Genomic DNA, 10,695 nt, shown 5'->3' with positions numbered 1-10,695 from the left:
TAAAAGAGACATACCCGAAACTTGACGTTATAAGCTTTATGTTGAAGGCAATTATGTGTATGCATTGTATATGTATTGTGGTATATGGTATTTTGGGGAACTCACTAAGCTTCGTGTTTACCCAGTTGATTATAAATGTTTTTCAGGTACTTCATTGATTCGTAACCTTGGCCATGTCGTGGGACTCCAACACCACGCACTGGCCACTAGAAATCCAAAATGCGAAATATTAATTTACTTAAAAAAGACATACCCAAAACTTGGCGTTACAAGCTGTATGCTGAAGGCCATTATGTATATGCATTGTATATGTATTTTGGTATATGATATTTTGGGAAACTCACTAAACTTCGTGATTACCAAGTTGATTAAAAATGTTTTTCAGATACTTCATTAATTCGTGAGTAGGGCAAGGTTCGACCGTACACACGCGCATTCGCAATATGTTTCCGCATATTGTAATTATACTCTGATATATTGAATAAATAAAAATGAAAATTTTGGGTTGAAAATCGGGACGTTACAAAGTAAATGTAAGATGATAGAGTCGGATGATTTGAAAAAGGAATGGAGTGAGCGGGTCCTATCGTCGTACCCATTTTTCAAGGTTGAATTCTAATGTCGTGGTTGTGTTAACCAAAATGGAGATCTCGTGAAGCTTAGGCAAGATCTAATCCAAAGTCTCCATTTGTCTTCGAAGGCCATTTGTGCCATCGTCTGAAGAATGTAGTTCCAATTCAATGTTTCAAAGGCTTTTTTCAAAATTAAATTTAAAAATCATCAATTCATTCTTTGTTTTTCTACTCCAATAACAAATTTTTATTGATAACGAGAAAGCCATCAAGAATATTTTGACCGGCTATGAAAGCCTATTATCACCAACTTGAATCTATTTGCAAGAACATTTACAATTACTTTGTATCAACAACCGATAATATCTTACGATTCTTATCACACTTCCATTATGCTGTATTTCGATTTTTATAATCATGGTTTATAGAAAAATTGAGGTATTCGCTTAAGAGAATAATACAATTTACACCATAGTTAAACAAAAGATTACAGTCTTCCATATAAGTTATAACCAGATACACCCTATGAATTGTTATTTTAGAAACTCAAGACATAGAAAATAGTAGAGATAAGCAAATTCAAAATATTATCTGATTATTTTTTTGCCATATACCTCGTAAAAGAAAACGATATTACGTGTAGGATTGTAATTGGAGTTGGGTATGGTAGGCGTTATTTTAATTCTAATCTCATAGATATTTATAAATTTTAATACTTGAAATATCAGAAAGTATAATGATATAAAAATAAACGAAAGAGAGTGGGGCAGATGCATGTATATTGTGTGTTTCTGTGTGTATTTGAATATTGGACGGCAAATTATTTAAAGAAAACGAATAATGAAAGTGGAAACGTGTAGGGAGATAGATGAAGAAAGATCCACGTCAGTAGATGAAACACGTGTCGTGGTACAGGGGGCTTTCAAGGGCTTCTGATATTCCGAGAGCCCGTCAATCAACCTTGATAACCGGTCCCACATGTGTCCCCACTTTCCAACTTGTTCAACTTCTATACACTATTGCTGTCTCTTTTTACATTATTTATGTTTTTTATAATTTTTTAGACCTTTTCATCGAAAAAGAAATCCATATACACTTTATTTTATTAAAATTATATGTATTTCATTTTTATTAAGATCACAAACTAAAAATTTGTTAATAACCGATAAAGTGAGAAGCAATAGCCATATATTTGAATATGGTCATAAAAAAGTTTTTTTTTTTTAATTGGTTTCAAATAATAACGTACTTTTTGTCTGTTCAAAACTTATATGATGATCTATTAGAAATTTTATGCATACTTAATTGAACAATTGAAAGAAGATACATAAATCTCTTTTCATATTGATTTTTTGGATAAAAGATTTTATTTGATTGAAATGTATACGGGTAGATCTTACCAACTTATCAACAAGCAATCAAGTCTTACTAAAGGAGAAACGGATAGAATATCGGGTTCGGGTGCCCATAGTTTTGGACCACATCCGTGTCATAAAAGGGAGCTTATTTGTTATTTGTCTGAAGTAAACCGTGTTGGCTGCTGATTGGGCCACGTATTGGTCACCTGTAAACTTCCCACGTGGTGGTCTAAGAATATCACAGCATAAAGATTTTATGAGGCGATCAACGGCTGAGATTCCATGTTGGTGTTCAGATTTCTACGTCATACCAACTATACATGTCGGATGGGTCTTCCCGTGACGGTGACGGGCAGCTGTCCGTCCCTACCACTCCTCCAGCAGGTATAATATGATCTCTTCTCCATCCTCCTTCTCACAAAACTTATTATATTTTTTTTTCTAATCCCTCTCTATCTACTCTAGTGTTGTTCGTTTCATTAAAGATTTCTCATATCTCATCTTCTTCAGCTTTAATCACTCCAGTACTCCTTTGCAAAGGACTGAAATTGATTGGATTTTGGAAGTATTGAAAAGATTTGATATAGATGGCTGGTATGTGTTGTGGCGTTGTAGGTGAGACAAATACGACATCGCCGGTTGAGCCTAGCGGTGGTCGTCAAGGGAGGCGTCGCCGGATGGAAATTCAACAACTTAAGTTCCTAGCGGCTGCGGCATCTGACGTGGTGATGCCTCCACCTGACAGTAGTACTAGGAAGCGAAGAAAGGCTGGAAGTATCGAGACGATTGAAACTACTACTGGTGGTGATTTTGGTTTACCTAACCCGAAAGAATTCCAGAAAGCAGTCCAATCTAGTGATATGAAAACGGTGGAAATCGGTCCTTGTGGTCGTGGAGCATGTGGAACGTCGTCGGAGACTTTGGGAGAGGATGGGTTGGATAAGGAAAACTCTAGATTTGGTCTCACTGTTGTGTGTGGAAGGAGGAGAGATTTGGAAGATGCGGTTTCTGTAAAACCGTCGTTTTGTAGAACTTCTCGTAGTTCCGACGATCTACACTTTTATGGCGTTTACGATGGCCATGGCTGCTCACATGTAAGTAATTAATCCGATTTACCAAGCAAATTTACTTGTAGAACACCCTTTCTGTGTATACTGAATTACTTTTTGTTTTTTTTTTTAGGTGGCAATGAAGTGCAAAGACAGAATGCATGAAATAGTGAAGGAAGAAGTAGTGAGTTGCGAGAAATCCATGGAATGGAGGGAGGCGATGGTAAAGAGTTTCTCACGAATGGACAAGGACATAACCGACTGGAGCAACTCTGCATCAAGATCAAACTGTAGATGCGAACTTCAAACTCCACAGTGCGACGCCGTCGGATCCACCGCCGTCGTTGCGGTAGTGACACCAGAAAAGATCGTCGTCTCCAACTGCGGAGATTCGCGTGCAGTGCTTTGCCGGAACGGCGTTGCCATTCCTCTCTCCGTAGATCATAAGGTAGTACTATATATCTTCTATCTTCCCCGTTGATTCAGGATCTATGTATAATTGATTATTGTACGATTCCTTAACATATATATTGTTTGCTGAATGTATAGCCTGATCGACCCGATGAACTTGCGAGAATCGAAGAAGCCGGTGGTCGTGTTATATATTGGGATGGCGCTAGAGTTCTCGGCGTTCTAGCCATGTCTAGAGCAATCGGTATGTACCTGTTATTCGTTAAAATTCCCTTTGATACCATATATGAGATCTGGAATTCGATCGACTAAATACTTTGTGTAACTCGTTTGTTTTCAGGCGACAACTATCTGAAGCCGTACGTGATACCGGAACCGGAAGTAACCGTAACGGAGCGGACGGCCGACGACGAGTGCCTTATCCTTGCAAGCGACGGCCTGTGGGATGTTGTATCAAACGACGTAGCATGTAGTGTGGCCAGCATGTGCCTGAGGTCACAGGAGGTTCCATCTCCGCCGCGGTCTCCCGGAAGTGAGTTGAATGTTGCCCGTGGTGAGAGCTCCGACAAGGCATGCTCCGATGCATCGGTGCTTCTGACGAAATTAGCCTTGGCTAGACGGAGCACGGATAACGTCAGCGTGGTGGTGGTTGATCTACGGAGGAACTTATAACCTCTGTTACGAGATTCTTATTTTTATTTTCAAAATTCGAAGCATCATTTTGTTGTTTGCATAAGATATAACATTGGTGGTTCGAAGATGAAGAAGGATTTGATGTATTGTTAACGATATAATATAAAATGTATATAGTTAGAGAGAAGTAATATACATATTATTTGAATCAGTTATTTTCCGATCAACTCCAAATTATTGTACATGGTTCAGAACAGCTACATCAATCGCATGGATTTGCGTAAATATATTTATATGAATAAAATCATAAGAATATTAATTATATGAAGTTTATAAGTTATAACTAAGTTTGTGTAATTCGTTGGGTTTAATTGTAAATTAACCCGAACGACTCCAAACATGAAGATGATAGATTGGGGCGGCCCGACAACACGGGGTACGTGTCCCATGGGAAAAAAATCAAGTATAGCTTTGAAGTTTTAAATGTTTTTTACTTAAAAAGCAAAAAGATATTTTTTTTTCAAATATAATTTGGTAATGTTAGTGTATGCTTTATAGTCTTGTATTTGTATTTTTATTTGGCCCATTCTATTTGGCCCTTTTAATCAATGAAAGGTGATCTTCATCAGAAATAGCAAGATTACATGGTATTAGAGCATATCAAACTTTCCTTAAATTTCTCTAAACCTAATACCAAGGTTACAGGTAATTTACCCATCGAGTGATGCAAAAAAAAGAAAGGAAGCATAAATGCAAAACTCAAACTCATGATGCAAAGAGAGAAAGGAGGAAACGTGTTATGGGACACGTTGACATGTCCCCACATGAGAAATTTCATGCATAAGGAAACTTTTTCCGAGTGTTGGTAATCTTCGACAGTTTCATCATGTTTTTTTGTATGATTATAGGAAGAGCCGAAGAGGAACGTGTTATGCATTATCGCTTCATTTCTCTAATTCTACACCGTTTTCTCTATATTTCTGCACGAAATTGCAACCTGCTATGCTATCTATACAACAGTCTTAAAGGTATACAACTGAACATCACTTGCTGAAGTGGAAGTTGGGCGTTGGGGCGGAGCCAGAATGTTCAGTGTATATATATATATATATATATATATATATATATATATATATATATATATATATATATATATATATATATATATATATATATAAAAGTTCAATAGAGAACCATTATTAACCAAGGAACCAAGAAACCAATCCAAAGCGTCGGAATTTAAAGCGATCAACGGCAAAAGGAAGGGTTGTAAATTTTTATAATGGACGTACATGTACCGGATTATAACAAAACTCACTTCCTTTTTTTCATTTAAAATTTTTTTTAGGCCAAGTTGTTTATCGAAAAAAAACCGAATATACAATTGTTCACGATTTTTCGTCCTCTTTCCATAGAGGTCCATGATGATATATAAAAAACGAACTTTTTTTTTCGAAAAAAACCAACTTAATTTTCTTAGTTTTTTCAATATTTAAGTTTATTTTTATCAAAAAAAAAAACTAATTATACCAAAAATATTAATTTTTTGTACTCTATTAATAAACATCAACACCGACTAAAAAAAAAACCTCGAACAGTACAGATTCACACTGTGAATCTAAACTGTAAATATTTCAATTTTTAACATTCACAATATGAAAAATCTCGAACAGTTCAGATTCACATTGTGAATCTGAATTACTATTATACACACTGTGAATCTGAGAAGGTTAAAAAAAAAAACATCGATCAGTGTAGATTCACACTGTGAATCTAAACTGTAAATATTTCAAATTTTAACATTCACAATGTGAAAAAGCTCCGACCAGTTCAGATTCACACTGTGAATCTGACTTCTTATTATGCACACTGTGAATCTAAGGAGGTTCATAATGTGAATCTGAATAGGTTTACAATATGAATCTGAACAGGTTCACAATGTGAATCTAAACTGAAATAAAGTTTTTTTTTTAACTTGAATATGAATCTATATTTAAAAAGTATAAAAAATATGAATTTTGATATATTTATTAATTTTTTTTCTATAAAAAAATAGACCTTAAATTTTTTCATCAAAGAAAATGAAATGGGTTTTTTTCGAAAAAAAAAAGTTCTTTTTTTATATATTATCATGGATCTCTATGCAAAGAGAACGAAAAATCGTGAACAACGGTATATTCGGTTTTTTTTTTTCGATAAAAAACATGGCCTAAAAAAAATTTTAAACGAAAAAAAATGGTGAGTTTTTTGTAAAGGGTGCATTTTTTGGTATAATCCGGTGTGTGTGCATCCAATGTAAAAGTGTACATCTATTTCATTGGCCGTTGATCGTTATGATTTCCAACGCTCACGATTGGTTCCTTGGTTAATTATGGTTCTCTATTGAACCTCACCCTATATATATATATATATATATATATATATATATATATATATATATATATATATATATATATATATATATATATATATATATATATATATTCAGGTTCATTTGAGACCATACTAATTTTGTGAGAACATGAGATCAAATCTAAAAATAATTTTAAAATGCAAAATAAAAGGAAAAAATCCAAATTCATTTTTTAATTATTATTTTCGTCATTTTAATTACCTAAAAAAATAAAAAAATAATAAAAAAAATTAACGTTTTTTTTTGAAAAATACGTGAAATATTCTAATAGAATATTACACTGTAAATATTTTAATGTGATTTTTAGAATGTTAGAATATTCTACTAGATTTGTCAGATATGTAAAATATTTTAATATTCTACTAGAATATGTAAAAAAAGATATTATTTATTTATTTTGGTATTTTTTTAATATTTTTTTAGAAAATATTATTTGAAATTTTTTTTTTCGAAAATTTTCAATTATTTTGCATTTTGCATTTTTTTATCTACAAAATGAGTGGATAGGATTGCGTCTCACGGTCTCACAAAATTAGGTCGTCTCACATGAACCTAACCACACACACACATATATATATATATATATATATATATATATATATATATATATATATATATATATATATATATATATATATATATATAGACAAAATTGCAAAAATGGTCCCTGTGGTATGCAAAATTTTGGGGTTTTAGTCCAAACCACGAGTTTTTTGGATCCATGCTCCTTTTGGAGTGGTTTATATGTGGTTTTGGTCCTGGACTTAACTCCCGTTAAGTAGGATCTGTTAAGCCCCCTCATGTGCCTCACACGTGAGGGTAAATTCGTCATTTCATATGTAAGGGACCATTTTTGCATAATCCGTTTTTTGGCTTATTTGACCTTTACCCTCTATCTCTCTCTCTCTCTCTCTCTCTCTCTCTCTCTCTCTCTTTCTCTCTCTCTCCCTCTCACAAATTTCTTCCTGGAAATTAAAACACGCGCACACAACTTCATCATCTTCTTCTTTGGCCTCATTTCTTATCCTCACTATCCCTGTACAGTTAGTTAATAAACATAGATACATAAAGCCAAGTATTTGGGAATCGAAGTAGAAAATAAAGCCCCCATATTTTCAAATCTTCCTCCCAATCTAGAAAAAAAACCCAAAATTTTCATCAAAATCAAGTTCAGATAAAAAAAAATACAGAAAGCCATGTATCTGGGATAGTTGACGACTTAAAGCTAGCCCCCCTGCACAAGATCGTATCTCTCAGACCGTTGTGAATTTACACCCAAATGCAGGTTTCCGGCGATGGGGTAATTGTGGAATGTCTCTCTCTTTAAGAACTGTTATTGCCTCTCGATTATGTCACCATGTTCATATTCAATCTAAACAATGCTTTCTAGAAGAAATCAAGCACGTAGAAGAAATAATTCACCCGTGATCAGAAGAAATCAAGCACGCAGAAGAAACCTATAAGGTTACTAGTTCATCAGGTTTGATTTCAGGTTTTGATTTGTTTTGATTTTGGGTTACTAAGGTATTGAGGTGGATAGATTTGGAAATTGGTATTCTATTCTATTGTGTGTGTACAACCTAAAATGTCGATCTATTTTTCTTCCATACCTAGTCTTTCATTCTGATTTCTGTGTTTGATTACATGGAACACAATTTTCGATTTTGATTCCAAAGTTTAATTTCATGGAACACAGCCACCACCAAGTTTCAGCTCCACCCTGCCACAGTCGGCACCCTCTACCGGAAGCCCCTCAATTGCGCCTCAAGTTCATCCTAAAATTCATGTAACCGTCTTGCTCTCTTCCCATTCTGTTTTAGTTCCCAATTTTTCCTCCACTGTCGACGGGATGAAAGGGTGGGAGTGTTTCTTTGATGGCAATGGTTTCTTTGGGGAAATTGTTTTGATTTTGGCAGATAATCTGCTTCTGTGAGTACATTTATAAGTTTAATTGAGGATGATGGATTGAATATGCCAAATTGGGGGTATTACGAACCTTCATCCCTACCACTTCAACCTCCCAAATCTGGACTATTAAAGATGTGACGGATGATTTTGGAATCGATTACAGATGATGCTGATGCGATGGCTGGTTCATCCCAAGGACATGATTTTGAAGTCTTTGATTAATCCAAGTTGCAGTAAGATAATCGAACCAGGTGTTGTTGGGAATATTTGGCCGCTTTCTCTTCAAATCCACCCCTCGATCTACAATCTGGTGACGAAGAACGTCAGAGCTAAGTAGCAAATTGAGATCGTGAAGCTGTTTGGGATCACGATGTACTGTGGTTTGACCTGGCAGCTCCGTCTTCGACAATTATGTTTGTTTTTCTTAGTGGAATTGCTTATTGTTTAATTGAGTTTGTATTTGTTAAGAGAGAGAGAGAGAGAGGGGGGGGGGGGGGGTAAAGGTCAAATAAGCCAAAAAACGGATTATGCAAAAATGGTCCCTTACATATGAAATGACGAATTTACCCTCACGTGTGAGGCACATGAGGGGGCTTAACAGATCCTACTTAACGGGAGTTAAGTCCAGGGGACCAAAACCACATACAAACCACTCCAAAAGGACCATGGATCCAAAAAACTCGTGGTTTGGACGAAAACCCCAAAATTTTGCGTACCACGGGGACCATTTTTGCAATTTTGTTATATATATATATATATATATATATATATATATATATATATATATATAATTTCATGTTTAGAAAGTTTTATATCATATTATTTAGTATTAAAACATTATACTGCTTTTCATGGTTTTAAGGTGAATACAAACTTTTTAAATTAATAATACCTAAATCATAAAAACATATATTATAAATAAAGAAAAGTGATTGTAAACAGTGTACTATTACTTGTACCACTACCTTTATTACAGTTAAATTCAAAGAAAAAGAAATGGTGACAATGGGTTTTAAAGAAAAATACACTCAAAGCAATTGAGTTAGGGGGCACAACACCCACTAGCCCTCTACTGCCTCCGCCCCTACATCTATAGAGTTAATGAATCTTGAAGCATGATATTAGCTGATTCCAAACACACACGAAATTGAGGATTTAAATTTAAGAAATTGAGTAATCTAACAACTTTTTAATGTTTATTTGAAATAAATAGAATTTTTTTTAGCAAAAATAACCAATTTTCAGGAATAAGTACGAAAACGATTTCGGAATTTCGAGAAAAAAAAATTGTTTTTTTTACTTAAATTTAACAAAAAATTAAACAAATATAGTACATGTAAAATATATACGATATTAATGCATAAAATTAGATATCTTATTTTAAAATGGTGCTATTAAACACTTAGAAATGGACAATTCTAACATAAGTGAGATATTTTTTCAAAAAAAAAAGAAAAAAACCAAAAAAAATATCTTAAATTTGAAGATGAAACCTGGAATTGGAGTTTTTTTTGAAAAACAAATTGAAAAGTAGTCCGGAATAAAGCACACCGGAAAAAGTGGTTAGTTTTCAGAAAATGAAAAAAAAAGGTTATAATCTGAAAAAAAAAAAAAAAACTCATTTATATATGTTAGATTTCCCAATTTACCTTAAATTTGTTGGTATGTTGAAGGGTTTTTATCTTTGGGTTAATGTTATGGACTAACAAATTATTATAGATATTAATTTGTGTGGCGACTTAGGAACAATACCAACTTCAATAGTAGTTTGGAGCCGGATGGGTTTGGAGGTACCGTCATTGTCTTCCAATCGATCTATTCCACCTAACTTCCTACCGTCCGCTAAATCGATTGTACCCTCCATTCCATCTCTATCTTCTCCGTTTTCTGATATTGGATTGCAAATCCTCGAATACACGTCTGTTCCACAAACCCTCGAATTTCTGCCGTTGGGAAACTAGTGTAGAAGTGGACGTCTCCTTCAAGGTGTTACATATGAACCTTCCGATCAGAAGGTTTAAGAGCCCACCTTCTATGGATGTCTCATCCCCTGTTTCCGAATTTGAATCGTCAACCCTTGCTTTCTCCAAATACTACACCCCAAAAAACCCCTCTTTGTTTCGGTTTTTCGATCATTTTCGATTACGCTATCTGTTTTTGTCTTCATTTTAGCCTTCACTTGCTCTTCTTCTGCAACACAACCCATTGAAACACTCGGAAGCAGAGTGGTGGTGGTGTCGTTGGATAAGATTAAGTTGAAGAAGCACACCTAATCTAAAGATTGAGAAATTGGTGAAACAGTCTCTTTCTTTTTTTGTACATGTATTCATCGATTATCTTTAATTGTTCAT

General features: G+C 34.4%; 1 protein-coding gene across 1 annotated transcript; it reads left to right on the top strand.

Moving 5' to 3' along the window:
* The first annotated feature begins 2,370 nt into the window (after positions 1-2,370).
* Positions 2,371-4,234, top strand: PP2CA (protein phosphatase 2CA). Its single transcript, XM_079080767.1, has 4 exons — positions 2,371-3,024; positions 3,113-3,427; positions 3,529-3,634; positions 3,731-4,234. The coding sequence occupies exons 1-4, from the start codon at positions 2,518-2,520 to the stop codon at positions 4,060-4,062; spliced, it is 1,260 nt and encodes a 419-aa protein (XP_078936893.1). The 5' UTR covers positions 2,371-2,517; the 3' UTR covers positions 4,063-4,234.
* The last annotated feature ends 6,461 nt before the right edge of the window (positions 4,235-10,695 follow it).

This window comes from Lactuca virosa, chromosome 2, assembly GCF_052849685.1.
Source record: "Lactuca virosa cultivar CGN04683 chromosome 2, Lactuca_virosa_CGN04683_v6, whole genome shotgun sequence".
In the NCBI taxonomy this organism is placed as follows: domain Eukaryota; kingdom Viridiplantae; phylum Streptophyta; class Magnoliopsida; order Asterales; family Asteraceae; genus Lactuca; species Lactuca virosa.
Note: the sequence above shows the minus strand (reverse complement) of the source record. Positions and strands in the feature narration are given on the sequence as shown.

Excerpts from the sequence above, each read along its gene's own strand:
- PP2CA (XM_079080767.1), top strand. The coding sequence starts at position 2,518 with ATGGCTGGTATGTGTTGTGGCGTTGTAGGTGAGACAAATACGACATCG. Across the intron at positions 3,025-3,112 it reads ATGGCCATGGCTGCTCACAT|GTGGCAATGAAGTGCAAAGA; the intron begins GTAAGTAATTAA and ends TTTTTTTTTTAG. Across the intron at positions 3,635-3,730 it reads AGCCATGTCTAGAGCAATCG|GCGACAACTATCTGAAGCCG; the intron begins GTATGTACCTGT and ends GTTTGTTTTCAG.